This window comes from Teleopsis dalmanni, chromosome 1, assembly GCF_002237135.1.
Source record: "Teleopsis dalmanni isolate 2A chromosome 1, ASM223713v2, whole genome shotgun sequence".
NCBI classification, from domain to species: domain Eukaryota; kingdom Metazoa; phylum Arthropoda; class Insecta; order Diptera; family Diopsidae; genus Teleopsis; species Teleopsis dalmanni.
Window position 1 is genome coordinate 104437880 of NC_051846.1, and position 19182 is coordinate 104457061.

At 38.8% G+C, this 19182-nt stretch overlaps 4 protein-coding genes across 4 annotated transcripts; all 4 read right to left on the reverse strand.

Moving 5' to 3' along the window:
* Positions 1-7863: 7863 nt before the first annotated feature.
* Positions 7864-9615, reverse strand: LOC119664210. The gene has a single exon (XM_038073746.1). It carries the CDS (start codon positions 9613-9615, stop codon positions 7864-7866), a length of 1752 nt encoding a protein of 583 aa, XP_037929674.1.
* A 136-nt stretch (positions 9616-9751) lies between these two features.
* On the reverse strand, positions 9752-10783 carry LOC119664217. The gene is made up of 2 exons (XM_038073755.1): positions 10711-10783; positions 9752-10407 (listed from the first exon to the last, which is right to left on the reverse strand). The coding sequence occupies exons 1-2, from the start codon at positions 10781-10783 to the stop codon at positions 9752-9754; spliced, it is 729 nt and encodes a 242-aa protein (XP_037929683.1).
* Positions 10784-10801: 18 nt separating this feature from the next.
* On the reverse strand, positions 10802-11965 carry LOC119664228. The gene has a single exon (XM_038073758.1). It carries the CDS (start codon positions 11963-11965, stop codon positions 10802-10804), a length of 1164 nt encoding a protein of 387 aa, XP_037929686.1.
* Positions 11966-16164: 4199 nt separating this feature from the next.
* Positions 16165-18588, reverse strand: LOC119664237. Its single transcript, XM_038073766.1, has one exon. It carries the CDS (start codon positions 18586-18588, stop codon positions 16165-16167), a length of 2424 nt encoding a protein of 807 aa, XP_037929694.1.
* Between the last annotated feature and the right edge of the window lie 594 nt (positions 18589-19182).

Here is a 19182-nt window from a genome sequence, read left to right on the forward strand (position 1 = left end):
CCAGAGCAGAAGACAAATAGGACGATAGCTAAAGGGGTCAGCTTTGCCACTTTTGGCAATGGCACAAACTAAGGCCAACTAAGGCTGGGGGAAGGAACCAGTGTTGTACGCATGGTTGAAGAGCATAGCGCACTTTTTAAAACAGAGTGGTGAGAAACGCCTCATGGCGTAGAAAGACACGCAGTCATGAGTTTAGCATGTCATGAGCATGTCGATAAGTTTAGAAGGGGTGAGAAATCCTTGGGTGTCTTTAACATAATTGCAGTGAGCGGGAAACTGCGGAGAGAAAGTGACAACGCTTTCATTGAAAAGCCCATGATCTACAGAATTCGTAGTGGACATAAAGTGGCACTCGCCTAGACCAGCCGTAAGACGGTGATTAGTCACAAAAACTTCACGGAAGACGTTGGCTTTATCAAGGTCGTCATACGCTATGGTGTTGCCATAGTGGAGGTCTGAGATGGACCTATTGGATCCACAGATTTGCCTGACCGTACTAAAGACATCCGGCATTGGGTGACAGGAAGTTTGGCACTAATGGATTAAACCTGGATTGGTTGACTCTCTGGGCAATTATGGTGTTCTTGAGGATGGAACGCATGAGCTTGCGTTGACGCTACCTGTCTAAGGCGATAAGTTCGGCGGCGAAGCAATTTCCTCAGTTTAATGAGGCGAAGGGTAAAAGCATCAGGTGGAACTTTAAGTGGAACTGCTCATTAATTGTGGAGGCGAAGATACTTTCAGGAGTATGGGCAGCAAAATCGATCTCCACAGGAGTCGTGTTCCTGTGTTCGGGGATGCTCAAATTAAGAAGGAGGTTGTCGAGAGCGAGGTTGAACTCCGACCAATTGGTGCTAGGAAAGTTAAAAAATGTACGAGGGCAGGCACGAGCAGCTCTGCAGTCGTGCAAAACTTACTGCTTGGTGGTCAGATATGCCGTCAATGACTCGTATGTTACCAAGGCAGCGAAGGACGCAATTATCCGCTAAGAAAAAATCAATGATACTGTGGCAGCACCAGCCAAACATGTGCACGTTCGCAGCACCAGTCAAACATGTGCATGCTAGAACATATGAACGACACGAAACACGGACACGCAATGAATATAGAGAGCAACAGCACTTGTGCACGAGTCAGTCGTTCGTTACATTCGATATGGAATATACTGAACTGGTGACCCCGACGTGATTAGTTCTTTTCAGAACTGTTCACTAATTAAGAGTATATTTCATCAATATACAAAAAGTTCTTTTCAGAACTTAAAAATATATTGCATCAACATACAAAGGTTCTTTTCAGAACTTATTGCATTAGGGTGGCTCAGAAAAACTAAAATGCGATTTTTAATGAGCGCACCTCCTAGGAATATGCCATTGATCAAAAAAATGATATTCCCAAAGTTTTGGAACAATAGGATTAAAAATGACGTTGCGCCACTCGAGCAAAGTTGGGTTTTCAGTACAAAAAACAGAAATTTTTCAATTCAAGGTCAGTTTTTATCTTTGCTACTTGTTTCAACAGTTATTAATATATACTCATTTGATAGATAATTAAAATATCTTTTTAATAAGATACTGATGAGCAAAATCGGTTAAAAATTATGCTCAAAACACAATAATTAGTTGAGCGACTGTGCTCTGTTTTCTATTTCATAACTTTTAGCTGGCATGCACAATTACGTAATAGGTATATGCTACGATTTAGTTAACTATTTATAAAAAATTATAATTTCAAGAGAACTATTTTTTCAGTAATTAATATATTGTGTTTATTATGTTTTATAACATAAATCTGACTATGTGAAGGATAATTTTTATGATAATGTTCGACTACTTGCAGAACATATTGTTTTTCCTCTTCATATTTTGTCAAAATCGAATTATAATCCACCATAAGCCTAATTCCTCTTTCTATACAATCATTTATCATATGAAGTTTGGCACAGAATAATCTTGCGTCTCCATCTATGGCGAAGGATCGAAACTGATAAAACTATTAGATAGGCAAAAACGATCCAAAAAATTTGTTATTTATTCGGTCACGAAATCAATAAGGTTCTTTGAGCAAAATAACTTCATTAGTGGGTTCCCACTCTTTATCTAACCAGAGATAGTTGAGAGCTTGGATCTATGACCGGTAACTCTACAGTTACTATCTATGCAGATGGCTCAAAGATGGAAGGCGGTACGGGAGCAGGTATCTTCTCGAAAGATATGCAGATAAGATAGTGCTGCCGAATCCCTGCTACTTACAGCGTCTTTCACCGCGAGATATATGCTATCGAAAAAGAGGTCAACATTAGACAATAAAGTACAATTCGTCCTTCGAATATCACGATTTTTGTAGATAGGCCGCACTGAAAGCAATTGAATCTAAATTCCAAGATAGTATTAAAATGTCGCGATTCACTGATGAGCATCAAACATCATAAGGTCTCTCTTTGTTGGGCATAGTACATTTCGAATACTTGGACATAGCAATATTGAAGGAAATGAACTAGCAGATGAGATGGCCAGAAGAGGTTCTGAACTGCATACAGGAGAGGTCGACCTCTCAATACATACACCAATATGTGAACTGTATAGGATAATAGAGGAAATCAATACGGTGACTAACAATTTATAAACTAACTGCGAAGACTGTAAGGTCGCTAGAATCTTATGGCCAAAGTTAGACAAAAATAAAACGAAAAGCATTTTAGGCTTTTAAATTGATCTCTTAAAATAAACATTTTTAGTAAGTACATGATTTTCGCCATCCATCGAGAATCTTAGATGGCACCTGGGCGCCACAGGTAACCATTCCTACTACTACAAAATATGTATAGCGTAGCGATCCGAAACCTTGCATTTGTCAAGGGCGGAAACTAAAATAGAAGTGATAAATTGAATCGTTCTGTCTGCGTTATCCCAATTTTGTTGAACTGTGACTACAGATTCAGCTTCCATTTTGAGACAATTTCTTCATCGAATTTATTCCAATTAAATTCAATGGAATTTTTAGCTGCTCTTGCTTCGTTTGCTAAAAGGATATTAACTTCAATCATAGTCCCTGTACAACTATTTTCTCTTTGCTTACGAAAAAATTCTTGTTTTGGCTACATTTTCAATTCTACTTATATATCTTTATAAATTAAAAAGTAGAAATGTATTATTTTTATTTTTTATTTATGTTTCTTCCGTTTCTTGTTAACATTTGCGATTGCATTGTGCATGCCAGCTAAAAGGTATGAAATAGAAAACAGAGCACAGTCGCTCAACTAATTATTGTGTTTTGCGCATAATTTTTAACCGATTTTGCTCATCCGTATCTTATTAAAAAGATATTTTAATTATCTATTAAATGAGTATATATTAATAACTGTTGAAATAAGATAAAAGATAAAAAATGACCTTGAAATGAAAAAGCGTTTGCCTCCACAAGTGCGCGCGATTCTTCAAACATCAAGCGTAGAACTGAGCGAGTTAGCCAAATTGGCTGACAAGATTTGCGAGGTAGGAGATTATCACCAGATCTCGGTAATGTCTTCAGGCAGCGATAGTACCTGGTCCGAAGCAGAAAAAGTGTGTCAGCGCTTATACCAAATCGAGCAACGGTTGAGTCGTCTAGACATGAACTCCCGTCAACAGCAAGGTAGGCGTTCAATGAGGGGCTGCAGCCAACCACGTTCCCAATCGAGCAGTTATCCAGAATGGTGCTGGTTCCACTCCAGGTTTGGGCGCAAGGCTCGTACTTGCAGACAGCCATGTAATTTTACAGCATCATCGCACACAAAAACTAAGCGCTCCTTCGCCGTCGTCGAGCCGCAACGAAGGCAGCATACAATTAGCTCGACTCACCATTAAAGATCCAGTAACGTCCACCATATTTCTGATAGATACGGGTGCCGACATCTCAGTGATTCCGCGGTCATTTTTGCGTAATTCGTGCAAAACTAGCAGCGCTTCATTAGTGAATTTGTTTGCAGCCAACGGCACTCCCATTGGCACGTTCGGGGAGAAGCGTCTTTAGTTGTCCCTTGGGTTGGGCAGAGATTTCCCATGGACTTTCGTAGTAGCAGACGTCAGATGCCCTATCGTCGGTGCCGATTTCCTAAGGCACTATGACCTATTGGTGGATATGAAACGAAAGCGACTGGTAGACAACAAAACCACTATGGCGGCTAAAGGTGATACAGCCAAGGTGCAAACGATAGAGGTGCGCATATACAGCGTAGGTACGAAGTACGTCGAGCTGTTACATGAGTACCGTAACCTGGCGACAATGAGCATGAATCGACGAAGTACCGTTACAACGGTGGAGCACTGCATCGAAACGACAGGCCTACCAACATTCGCACAGCCGAGACGTCTAACTGGCAGCAAACTCGAAGAAGCTAAGAATGAGTTCCAGTTTTTACTGCAAGCAGGTATCTGCCAGCCATCTAAAAGCTGTTGGGCTAGCCCACTCCATATGGTGTGTAAAGGTGATGGAAGTTGGCGACCGTGCGGCGATTATCGAATGCTAAACGCACAGACGAAGCCCGACCGCTACCCAATTCCATTTATACATGCCGTGACGTCTATCCTACAAGCAAAAACTGTGTTCTCAAAGATAGATATGCAGAAGGCGTACCATCAGATTCCAGTGGCAGCCGCGGACATACCAAAGACAGCCATTATAACCCCGTTCGGCTTGTTCGAATTCAAATTTATGACCTTCGGACTCCGCAATGCAGCTCAAACGGTCCAGCGATTCATCAACCAGACGTTGGGTGACTTAGACTTCGCATTCGCTTATATTGATGACATCCTCATCGCATCTAAGAACCACGTAGAGCATGAACAGCACTTACGTGAAGTGTTCGAACGTTTAAGACAAGCTGGATTAGCAGTGAATTTCGGTAAGTGTGAGTTTGGTCAGAAGAAGATCGAGTTTCTGGGACATGTGATTGAAGCCGACGGATTTCGCCCCCCAGAGAGTAAAGTGCAGGCTGTACGTGAGTTCCCGCTACCTAAAACCGTTAAGCAGTTACGGTAGTTTCTAGGCATGATAAACTTCTATCGCCCATTCTTGCGAGGTGCCGCTCACAGTCAACAACGTTTGTTTTCGCTAACGCCTGGCAATCGCAAAAATGATCAAACAGCAATCACCTGGACGCCTGATGCCGTGGCGGCGTTTCAGCAGTGTAAAGATGAACTGGCGCAGGCCGCCCTGCTTAGCTTTATGGCGCCAGATGCACAGCTGACTCTTACAACTGATGCCTCAGGAGACGCAGTTGTGGCCGTTCGCCAGCAAGTAGTAAACGGAGTGCAGCAGCCATTGGCGTTCTACTCAAGAAAATTGAGTCCAGCTCAAATGAAATACAGCGCCTATGATCGAGAGTTGACAGCGGTTTATCAAGCTGTCCAATATTACCGGTATGCGTTAGAAGGCCGCGAGTTTATAATATTCACCGACCACAAACCACTCGCGTATGCATTCCAGCAAGCAAGCGAAAGAGCATCTCCTAGACGAGCACGACAACTAGAGTTTGTGAGCCAATATTCGACCGATATCCGTCACATAGCGGGAGCTGATAATGTGGTAGCGGACTCCCTTTCTCGAATTGCAGCAGTCCAGTGTGAAGCAAGCGAGGTGGAAAGAATTGCGTTTGAACAAACAACAGACCCAGAGCTGCAGAAATTGTTAGACAACCAGCCCGAAAAAACGTTAGTATTAAAAAAATGGAAACTACCAGATTCAGACGTTGAACTGTACTGCGATGTTTCCAGCACTCACATTCGCCCATACGTCCCAGCAAATTGCAGGCAGCAGGTTTTGTCCAAGCTTCACTCCCTGTCTCACCCCGGAATCAGGGCAACTCGCAAAATCGTCCAAACAAAATACGTGTGGCCCGGTATAGCTAAAGATACAGCAATTTTCGTCCGAAGGTGTGTTGCATGCCAAAAATCCAAGATTCAACGCCATACCCGTACGAGTATCGGTTCTTTTGCAGCGGTAGATGGCTGATTTCAACACATTCACTTGGATATAGTGGGCCCATTGCCACCGTCGCATGGAAAGCGTTATATTCTCACATGCATCGATCGTTTTTCGCGTTGGCCAGTAGCCATTCCTTTAGTGGGCATCACAGCAGAAGAGGTGGCAGCAGCATTCATCGATGGCTGGGTTTCACATTCGGCACCCCGCATGCAGTCACAACCGACTTAGGACGTCAATTTGAGTCCACTATATTTACAGAGGTGACGAAACTACTAGGAATAAAGCATTGGCGCACAACTGCCTACCACCCCCAAGCCAATGGCATGGTCGAGCGGTTTCACCGAACACTGAAAGCAGCCATACGTTGTCACGATTTCAGTAACTGGACCCAAATTCTTCCTTTAGTAATGTTGGGCCTCAGGACAGCGCCGAAAGCAGGCATATACGCCAGTCCGGCAGAGATGTTATACGGCAACCCTCTCAGAGTCCCGGGAGAGTTGCTGACAGAAGTCAAAATCAAACCAAGCGAAACCGACTTCGTAAAGTTACTGCGCAGAAATTTAGGTAATGTACGAACTCAATCTGGACTGCGACACGGTCAACAACCAGTCTTTGTACCCAGCGAGCTGTCAGAGGGCAAGTATGTATTCCTACGCATCGATCGCGTACGGGCACCATTAGAACAGCTTTACGAGGTCCCTTATCGAGTAGTTCGTCGCGATGAAAAAAACTACGTCATAAGCGTGAAAGATAAAGACGTCACAGTAGCAGTAGACAGGCTGAAACTAGCATTCATGACTTCAGATGGCATTGACAGCAGCAGAACAACCGAACCGCCTTCAGTACAAGCACCAGGAGTCGAAACCGTCCTTAAAGACCAGCAGGAAACCAGATCTGTGGTCACACGCGCAGGCAAAACTGTGCACTTTCCAGCCAAGTTGCGCGCATTCACCAAATAGAGCGATAACAAGGCGATAGCGCGGTATTACATGCGCTCCCCCGCTATGAGGGGGGTACTGTGGCAGTACCAGCCAAACATGTGCACGTTCGCAACACCAGCCAAACATGTGCACATTCGCAGCACCAGCCAAACATGTGCATGCTAGAACATATGAACGACACGAAACACGGACACGCAATGAATGCATATATAGAGCAACAGCACTTGTGCACGAGTCAGTCGTTCGTTACATTCGATATGGAATATACTAAAATACTATTGACGTGAGTCGGAACCGATGGAGCTACCACACCTAAAATAGGGCTAACTGAGCTGCTAGTCAGCCAGTTGAATAGCCTAGTGCCTCTAGGGTAAGAGGCAGAATTATTCCAAAAGGGGTGTGTACGCTACTTGGTGCTAACCCAGATCCTTAATCTGTGTTATCTTGGTAGCCAATTTTTATGTGTAAAGTAGTTTGAGCACTTGTAACCCAAACTACTTGTATTTTCTATGTTGATTAGTTTGAGCACTTGAAACCCAAACTAATCGATGCGAGAAAGTAAGAAAGTTATAATTGATTTCGTTTCTTTTTCTTTTCCTTCTGAACTTTATTAAAATTATTTCTTATATTTATACAAAATTATTTTATTAAAAAGCTATTAAATTATGCATTAATTAACAATAAATATTAATGCATAATTCACAAATAAATAAATTTGCCTACGCTGTGCTGACATAATTATAGGCCAACATATTACACACTTTCTTCAGTGCATTGACCAACAAGAAAAGCTGATAATGCAAAATTGCACTTTTCGTTGGTCAATGACTGGTCGCAGTGTTGGCCCAAATAATATGTAAACACAGGTAAACAAATAACAAAAAAAACAAAAATATTAAATAATATTGAATGCAAACATAAACATTCTCCCCGCCGTTGAGTGCCAACTCAACTTGTCCTAGGTTGTGGTCACAGTGAAGTCCAAATTTTGTTGACGTAATTCTGCATTTTGCATATCATTTCCTCGTGTTGAAATTTCGCTTATTGTGTGTTTCTGACATCTGTTGTGTTTGGTTTTCCAAGTAATGATTATGATTATTGTTATAGAAATTAACAACGCCAAATAACTTATCGTATGATGATGAATACTGTTTAATCGCACTCTAGAGGGAAGATATGTCAAGTTTTCCTTAGTTAGCCGGCCTTGCAATTCTGTGAGTTCTTTGAGTTGTGTTTTTACATCATTTGGTGTTGTATTGAAGATTTTCTGCATCTCATTAATGTGTACAACTGTTGATAAATTTCCAAATCGTGGAAATGACGTGGATACAATGCTGGATATAAAATAGTGGCCATGTATGGTTATTTCTGCGTTTTTAATGATGCACGTAGGTTCAAATGTAAGCATTCCGGATCCTTTCAGTGAGAACTGACTCAAGTAGGTCTCACAACTAGCTGACATCAATGTTTCAAGTTTTGTTGCGTATAGCCACTGGTTCGGGTTGTGTAGTTGTTTCAATGCAATATTTCCTTGAAGTTTTATTATATTGCATGTTGTTGACTGATTACCATTAAATAGATTAATTTCACATGAACGTACCGATGATGCTATACCTAGTCTTGTTTGTTTATTAGCGCAAAGGTATATATTATCCTTGGTTAAAAAACATTCCCGTAACTCATGGTCATCAAATGGAATGTACTGATCTCGAACAGTGTTGGTTGCCAAGTACTCCACTTCAGTTTTGATAATTATCATGGTTTTGTTTATTACAACCGGTATCGGTGTTGTCTTGAACAATTCAAATTGCTGCTTGTCTAGCAGTGGTAGTTGTATTAAAAATAATACATGCTGATTTTTAATTGTTGACTTTACTTTCATTAGCTTGTAAAAATCGGTCAAATTGTCTTCTGTGAACGGTAGTGTACGCGATGATGGTAAGTGGCCTTTGATTCTGTTAATCTCCTTTGTTAATTGATCAGGAGTTAATAGCAGTGGACTGATTTTCCCATGATGTGTGTCTGTAAGCACATCAATTATCTCCGACTGGATGTGTTGAAGATTGGATACCATTAATGTGAGTTCTGCAGATAATGAAAGTAGTAATTGAGTGACATGTATTTGTTCTGTTGTAGTTCCAATTCTATTCAGAAACTCATCAACCTGCTTTTGCAAATGATTCATTCGGGACTGCATGGTAACTTCATCTCGTTTGATTATATTTATTGTGGAATCTATAATAGATGTTTGATTATGAATTAACTGCATTGCATAATCATCTCTACTGTTAAGTTGGTTTATTGTGTCAGACATGCTCTCAGCGTAGTCTGAATCAAGCACTCCGAATAAGGTGTGTGCAATATTTCCTACTATGTTAATTGCAGCTCGCTTGTTCCGGCTTTTATATAATAATGTTTGGTCTTGCAACAATTCATCTCTTACATGTTTAAAATGAGTATAGAGAGAAGTACATGCTGTATGTGCTTGCAATTCTGAACATAAACGTTTGATAGTTTTAGTCCCGTTTTTGAAGGAGTCTATTTCGGTCCAATATGGATGAAGATCATAGTAAACAATCATTTTCCATTCTGCCGTTGCTACTTTCATCAAGCCAATGGATTCAAAGTATATTCCTAAATTATTGTCGAAACGTGTTACATTCACTGAATTCCCTAATACCAATGGCAAGAATAATAGAGATAATAACATTGTGCACAGTAATGAATTAGACATTGGCCGTGAATACTTTTTAGGTGGCTCGTCTTGATCTGCGTCTTCGTGTGGTGTTTTCGAATTCGCTTTTGTAAAACTTTTTGAAAGTTGTTCATCAGAAACAGGAGATTGTTCATCGGCTGGCAACAGAGGCGCTAGTCTTGTCAAAAATCTTGTCTTGTCTTAGAGTTCCTGATGCCATTCTAACATCGACCACGTGAACAAGACCGTCATCTCCCTTATATACCTTTGAAATACGTCCAAGCGGCCATTTTAATGTAGGAACATTGTCTTCCTTGATGATTACAAGGGTACCTTCTTTTATATTTAGATTGGCTGCTTTCCATTTGTGTCGACATTGTAGTTCAGTGAGGTACTCGGTTTTCCAACGTTCCCAAAAGTCCAATTTGAGGCGAGAAACTAATTTCCACTTTGTCACCAGATTTATATTTCCTGATTGGGCCTTTGCATCTGCCATTGCTGTGAGTGGTTCTCCAATTAAGAAATGACCAGGTGTTAGTGCTGACAAGTCATTCGGATTACTCGACATAGGTGTCAATGGTCGAGAGTTCAGTATTGCTTCGACTTCTAATACCACAGTCTCTAGTTCCTCATATGTTAGTGAAGTCGTCTTAGTACTTCGTATCAATAAGTGTTTTGCTGATTTGACTGCTGCTTCCCACAGTCCACCGAAGTGCGGTGCACGAGGAGGTATAAATTTAAATGTTATTCCTCTTTCATTACATTCGTTAATTATCTTCTCTTGTGCCTTGCTTGTTTGAATTGAGTCTGCAAGTTCAAGTAATTGATTGCTTGCTCCCACGAAATTTGTGGCATTGTCACAAAACAAATTTTTGCAGTGTCCTCTTCGAGCAATAAAACGTTTCAGCTATCCGATGAATGCATCTGTGGTTAAATCGCTAACTACTTCGAGGTGAACTGCCTTAGTTGTAAAACAACAGTACACAGCAATGTATGCCTTGTGTGGTTTCTTGCCTCGGATTCTGTAATGTATCCAAAAGGGTCCGCAAAAGTCTACTCCAGTGGTGAGGAATGGTCGCCCAGGTTGTACTCTTGTCGCTGGCAAATTACCCATCAGTTGTTCATAAAATCGTGGTCTTACTTTAGTACAACGTACACAATGTTGTACTACTGACCTTGCCATCAATTTGCCCTTAATTGGTCAGTATCGTTGACGCATGTTAGCTAGGAGAGACTGCGGACCACAGTGCATGTATTTCTTATGGACTTGTTTCATTATTAATTTGACAATGGGGTCGTTATAAGGTAACAACATAGGATATTTGGCGTCATACGATAATGAGGCTGCATCCAACCGTCCACCAACTCTTATGATGCCTGTATTATCAATAAAAGGTGCCAGTGATGCCAATGCACTGAACTTATTTATTCTTCCATCAGATTTCATAATTTTGATTTCATTTTTGAATTCTGCATATTGAATACTTTTGATGATGACCTGATGTGCTGCATCTAGATCATCTGGAGTCAAAAAATTGCTTGAATGATCATTTTGTTTTCTTCTGGTTCTTTTTACGAATCTTAATATATACGATAATATCCGTTGAAGTCTTCCAAATGAGTTGTTGTGTCGTATTGAGTATATGAACTCTCCAGGATTTACTGTGCCTTCAACAACAGACAATGTAGATACTGGAGTTTCCTTCTTCCGTTCAGGAACAATGAGGGTTTCGGATTTTAACGCTGATGATGGTTTTGAAGGCCACAGTTTTTCCCGACCATGCAGGAACATAGGTCCATAAAACCACATACTTGATGACTGTAGTTTATGGGGTGCAAGGCCTCTTGATAAAATGTCAGCTGGATTGTGTTCCGAACTGACGTGGCGCCACTGACTTGTGGCTGTTAATTGATGAATGTTGCTTACTCGGTTTGCAACGAAAGTGTGAAACTTTGATGATGGAGAGTTGATGCATGATATCACTATTTGTGAATCACACCAAAAGAACGTCTGGTAATTTCTTATTTGTAGATCGTTCTTTATTCTTGTTGCTAGTTCTGCGCCAACCACAGCTGCACAAAGTTCGAGACGAGGTAATGTCAACCTTTTCAAAGGTGAAACCCGAGATTTGGCGCACAATAGTCGTACAATAATTTGACCATTCTGAAGTTTTGATCGCAAATACGCTGCAGCACCATATGCCTTTTCTGATGCATCTGTAAAGATGTGTAATTGAATGTTGGCAGGAACTTCGCCTTTGAAAATATGACGAGATATCTGCAGACAATTTACTTTTGTCAAATTGTTCCGGAACTCTAACCACTGTTTATGTAATTCAGTCGGCAGTTTTTCATCCCAATCCATCTTTAAATCATCTTTAATTCTTGAATAAAAATCTTTGCCATCACCACAACTGGTGACAAAAGTCCTAGTGGATCGAATAGCATTGCGAAATCTGAGGTTGCACTGCGCTTCGTCGTGCTGCAAACAGGTTCCAATTTAACCTTGACGCATAAACTATCAGATTTTGGACACCAGGATAACCCAAGAGTTTTTGTTGTATCGTTATTATTTTCTAAATCTAAATTGACTTCTAAGTCATCATGTGGAATTCCTTGTAGTAGACTTGGATGATTTGCGCACCATTTTCGCAATTTAAAACCGCTTGCTGTCAGTATTTTGTTTAATTGACTCTGAGTTTCCAACAATGTTCTCAGACTATCTGCCCCGTGTAAACAGTCATCTACATAGAAGTTTTGTTTGAGAGCAGATGCACCTAATGGATAATTTTGCATATTGTCATCAGCTAAAACTTGCAAACATTTGGTTGCTAGATACGGTGCTGATCTTGTACCATATGTTACTGTGTTGAGTTCAAAGTACTTTATAGGTTGACTTGGTTCATTTCTTCAAACGATAAGCTGACATTGTCTGTCTTCTGGATGTACAAGTATTTGTCGGCACATCTTTTCAATGTCTGTTGTAAACACATAACGAGGAAGACGGAATCGTAATAAAATAGATAGTAATTCACTTTGAACAGTTGGTCCGATGTGTAGTAAATCATTGAGAGATTGCCCTGATGTTGTTTTGGATGATGCATCAAATACCACACGTAACTTAGTGGTGGTACTATCAGGTTTAAGCACACAATGGTGTGGTATAAAGTAATGTGGTGACATAATCCTTTCAATATCTATTTCGGTCATATGTCCCAATTTTTCATATTCATCTAAAAACTCTACGTATTGTCGTTTGAGGTGACTATCCTTTGAAAGTCTACGCTCTCGTGCTAGAAATCTATTTGTAGCAATGTCTTTCGAATCTCCCAAAGCGAATCTGTCATTTATAAAAGGAAGACGTATGATAAATCGTCCCGTAACATTCTTGTAAAAAAGAGTGAATTGTAAAGTATTCCTAGTTTATGATCAAACCTTAAATACTGAGCTCTTGCACCAATTCACCTCCTTTTTTTACCCACGGTTCGAATGGGTTTGTTAAAATTGAAAAATAAATTAAAAAATCGACAATTGATAATTCGTTAAGCACGTGAACGCACGAACCATAATTTTATTTTCTTCGTATATAAAAAAAAAACCACAACAACAATGTAAAAACAGGTTTTTAAAAACAATACAAATGTTACAAATAAATTGTTACAATTGATTATTCTATCGTGATACAGAACATTTGTTACACTTAATTGATCTCTAATTTAAAAAATAACATTAGTTAATATTAATACATATAAAAAAGAAAAATATTATGATGCCAAGTTGGCTTAACATCCCGGCCCCTATTGAAATATTAAATTTCAATTAATTGGAATAAGTGCCAACTTAGCAACAGGGCGTCGTAAAACTGTTGTTGGTGTTTGTACATCAGCAACGCGAACACGTCCGTCAGCGCCTGTTTTCACACTCACAATACGACCCATTACCCATTTCATCGGAGGAGCGTGCTCGTCATAAATGATAACCAAGTTGCCAACTGCAACATTACCTTGATCATATTTCCAACGATATCGGTTCTGCAAGTCTGCTAAATATTCGCTCTGCCATCTCTTCCAAAAGTGTGTTTTTGCTGCTGATATTCGTTGCCAGCGTTGGGCATGTACAATATTTTCGTTCTTTAAAAACGGCTCAGGAATACCTTGTAATGATGTACCAATCAAAAAATGCGCAGGCGTCAGAGATTCGAAATCATTGGGGTTTGTTGAAGTTGCTGTGAGCGGTCGAGAATTCATGATTGCTTCAATCTCGACTAATGATGTTGTAAGTTCTCGAACGTAAGATGAGCGTTAGACAATGTGCGATATAGATGGCCTTTGGCAGTTTTTACAGCAGCCTCCCAAAGACCCCCAAAATGTGGGGCGCGAGGAGGAATAAATGAAAATTCTATTCCTGACTTTGCACAGTGAGAAATAATTGCATTTTTCATGCAATCTTGATGAAAATTTTTTCGAAGTTCTATTAATTTTGTTTCAGCACCCACAAAATTTGTCGCATTGTCACAATGTATTATCCTTGGCAAACCTCGTCGTCCCACAAATCGCTTTACAGCAGCAATGAATGCATCACTAGTTAAATCAGTAACGGCCTCTAAATGAACTGCTTTAGTAGCAAAACAAATAAAAACCGCAATGTATGATTTATACGGTGCTTTACCACGAATTTTTAAATATGTAAAAATAGGCCCAGCAAAATCAACGCCTGTAACTGTGAAAGGTCTGCTAGGTGTAACCCTTTCCTTTGGTAAAGGTGCCATTATTTGATTGATTAGTTTGACTTTATATCGTGCACAATGGACACATTTTTTTATAACTGAAGTTGCTAATGATTTGCAATTTATTATCCAAAAACGTTGTTGAATAGTTGCAACTAATGCACGAGGGCCAACATGATAGTTAACCCGATGAAAGTACATTACCAGATGTTGAACAAATGGTTCATCCTTTGGTAACAACAATTGATGTTTAAATGTTTCTGGTGTATCAGCATTTGTTAGACGACCTCCAACACGTAATAAGAAACAATTTCCGCTTTTATCAATGAATGGCGCTAATGTGGCTAAATTTCCTTTAACATGACCCACCTGTTCCAATTGTTTAATTTCATCACTAAATCTGTATTGTTGAATTACCCACACTACTATATGAAGAGCATTGTCAAGCTCAGTAGCAGAAATGTATTCATTTTTCAATCGAGTTTTAAAGCGGATAATGTATGCTATTACTCTTAAACATGTTAAGTAGTTACTAATATTGTTTATTTTAAGCAAAACGTATGGTACGGGTTTATTTTCAATTATAAATGCCGTTTTTTTTCTTTCTAAATTTACTTCTTCATCAGTCAATGAATACGAAGTAAATTCTAAAGGCCAATCAATTTTTGAACTGTTGAGGAACGATGGTCCCGTTAGCCATTGGGACTTAACTAAATCTCGCGTAGAACATCCACGAGATACTAGATCTGCTGGGTTTAATTCTGATGGTATATATCTCCATTCAAAGCCATTAGTCAATTCTTGTATTTCTGCTATTCTATTTCCAACAAATGTTGATAATGTTGAAGAATGAGTATGAATCCAATGCAACGTAATTTGTGAATCCGTCCAAAAAAATACGTTATCAAAAGACCTTTTGAAATTAGGTTGAAGTTGATGCTAAAATTTAGACAGAAGGTGAGCCGCGCAAAGCTCTAAACGGGGAAGTGACCGTTGTTTCAAAGGAGCAATTTTAGATTTGGAAGTCACGAGTTTGGTACATATATTGCCAATTGCATCCGTGCATTTAAAATATATGCAGCAACCATTAGCCTTTGTTGAAGCGTCAGCGAATCCATGAACTTCTATACTGACTGGATTTAACATTAAAACAAAACGAGGAATTTTGAAAGTAGATATTTGTTCAAAATTGATGATAATTTCTCTCCAAGCCTGTGAAATTGTGTCAGATACTGCGTCATCCCAATCATACTTCAAGATCCACAGTTTCTGAAGAAGTATCTTAGCCTTTATAATAATCGGACTAATCAACCCCATTGGATCAAATAATGCTGCGACTGTAGATAAGATTGATCGCTTGGAAATGGTATTTGAAGAATCATTCAATTTAAAATTGAACGTAAAATAATCATCAATTGGACACCAAATTACACCAAGTGCACTAGTTACATCACTATTGGTAGTGATGGAGCACGCTGCAGAACAATTTAAATCAGGGTGATTACTATGCCATTTGGATAACGGCATTTGAAAGTATTGAAGTATGTCAGTAACTTCATTTTTAATTTGTTGAAGGCGAAGTAAATCATCAGCCCCTGTTAACATATCATCAACATAAAAATCGTCTTTTATTATTGATTTTCCAAGCTCATGGTTACCAGGATATGTATCGACTGCATAGGATAAACTACGTATAGCTAGAAATGGAGCAGCAGCAGTTCCGTAAGTCACTGTATTTAACATGTATGTTGATACGGGTAACGACTTGTCATTGCGCCAAAAAATTAACTGATAATTCCTATCCTGATGATGTACCATAATCTGACGATACATTTTCGTTATGTCCGCATAAGTCCATATTTATGGCAAGGAAAACGTAGCAGATTAATGAGTAATTCTTTTTGTATGGTAGGACCCACTGCAAGGATGTCATTTAGTGAGACCTGTGATGCCGTTTTGAAAGAAGCATCGAACACCACGCGTAACTTAGTTGATTCACTACTTGACTTCAGCACGCAGTGATGCGGAATATAATAATGAGGTATTGATAAATTTGGACTATGAATCAATGACATATGTAACAATTCTTCGTATTCTTTCATGAATTTTGAATATTCTTCTTTGAGCTGAATATTCTTTTCAAGCTTTTTTTCCAAAGCATAAAATCGACGTAACGCAATATCTTTAGAGTTACCTAATAAATCTGTACTATTTTTAAATGGTAGTTTTACCATAATTCTTCCATCACAGTTTACAGATACATTATCAATGAAATGTTGTTCACACATGATTTGTTCCTCTGACCACTTCTGACGTTTATTAGAGACGTCTTCTAGTTGCCACATTTTTTCAATATTTTTGTTCAAAGCTTCGATTGAAGTGATGGTGCAATGACTGACTGCTTCAATCGGTTTATGTGACAAAGCATACCTTCCGGATACAATCCAACCAAATTCAGTATTTTGTAAAATTGGTAAGTTTTTACCCAAAGACATTCGACCTTGCGTTAACAACAAACAGAAAGCTTCTGCTCCAAGTAACATATCAATACCTTTAGGGACATTAAATTCTGGATCTGCAAGTTCCATATGTGATGGAATATTTAAATCTTTCAACGAAAATGCTTTATCTGGATGATAGCTACTAATGTTCTTTGAAATGAGAAAATCTAGTGATGTTTCAAACTCGGTTATCCGTGATCGGATTGTAGTTTGCGTATTATGTTGAATTTTCAGCACAGAAGAACCAACACCAACGATATCTATTTCAGATCTCGACCTTTTTAAGTTTAGAGCCCGTGCTAGAGAATCGGTAATGAAATTCACTTGCGAACATGAATCTAAAAGCGCTCGGCCCATTTGGTACGTTCCGGTAGAATCTTTTATGAGAATTAGAGCTGTTGCTAAAATAATGGTACTATTTGTCTTCTTAACACTCTTTTGTGAAGTAGCATGTGTAACTGGATTACTAAGTTGATCATTTCTTGATGATGAAATGTTAGAATTTACAAACGTATTTAAATCATGTTTGTGGAGCAACGTATGATGACGTTGTTTACAAAATCGACAAGAATATTTTGAGCTACATTGTGATACAGTGTGGAGGTTTGATAAACAATTGAAACACAATTGGTGCTGTTGTACTTGATCACGACGTTGTTCTAATGGAAGTGCGATGAAATTGATACAAGTAGAAATATTATGACCTAATTTGGAACAATATGTACACGACCTTTCAGGAATATTTTTGATCGCAAATGAATACTGCTTTGGCTTGCTAACCTTTTGTAATGAATGCGGCTGATAAGTTTGAATTGATTGCGGTTTCACACTATGCCTCGTTTGAGCATCGAGTTGTTGGCATCGCTTATCAAGCATAGCACAACATTGTTTCCAAGATGGAAGATTAGAGTTATCTAAATATTCATCACATTTCTTTTTAGTTTCTTGATCAACTTTGGTAATTGTAAGATGTATGATAATTGCATCACAAATTTTTTCAAAACTTCCAAGTGATTGTAACGAATTGTACAAAGCTGAGATAGTATCAGTGATATGTCTAAGTTGTTTAGAATCAGCCTTAGAAATTTTATCCACTTCGAAAATAGATGAAATGTTTTCTAAAAAAATGATTGTATCATTGTCATACCGCTCTTTCAATCTGTCTAGTGCTTTGCCATAGTTTTCTTCAGTTACTTGGAACGACTTAATTGTTGACAAAGCTTCGCCGGATAGGCACGATAACAGATGGTTGAACTTCTCAATAGGTGGAATGAATTGATCGCTGTGAACTAGATTCGTGAAAGAGTTTATGAAATTTTTATATTCGAGATATTTGCCATCAAATCTCGGCAAACGTAATTTAGGCAAACGATTGTACTGCATTTGAGGCATTGAAAATGTATGTTCATGTGATTGTGAGCTTCTTCTGTTGCCGAGAAGATTTAGAATACGTGATTTTACTATGACATATAGTTCGTCAATTTCCGAGCGACATGTATCTTGTGGTAACAAACGTTCAATTTGACCTTGATAATACGATGCTTGTTTATAATACGATTCGACCATACCTAACCTGCACTCAAGTTCAGTAGGAGACAAATTATTTGACGCATCAATAATGTTCTTAATTCGTGTAAGGCTCCCCTTTGAAGACGCACGTTGCTGTCTAAGCTCATCTATATTTGGAACAGGATTAGAAACATTATTATTTGAGGCATTACCTTGACTACCGGTATTTGATGATAAAGATGGTTCAGACATTATTACAGCAAATGAAAATTATCCACGTAACAGTTCTGTGATCACTTGCTCACGTTTAACGAAAAAACACCAACAATGCACGAAATCCGTATGTAAGGTTTCAGTGCACGTTTGTCAACGTTTATGCAAAACGGTGTCCTGTCACGGTCGCCAATGTAAAAAAGAGTGAATTGTAAAGTATTCCTAGTTTATGATCAAACCTTAAATACTGAGCTCTTGCACCAATTCACCTCCTTTTTTTACCCACGGTTCGAATGGGTTTGTTAAAATTGAAAAATAAATTAAAAAATCGACAATTGATAATTCGTTAAGCACGTGAACGCACGAACCATAATTTTATTTTCTTCGTATATAAAAAAAAAACCACAACAACAATGTAAAAACAGGTTTTTAAAAACAATACAAATGTTACAAATAAATTGTTACAATTGATTATTCTATCGTGATACAGAACATTTGTTACACTTGATTGATCTCTAATTTAAAAAATAACATTAGTTAATATTAATACATATAAAAAAGAAAAATATTATGATGCCAAGTTGGCTTAACAATTCTGATATGTAGTTTGAGTGAATTGAGCTTCACATTGTT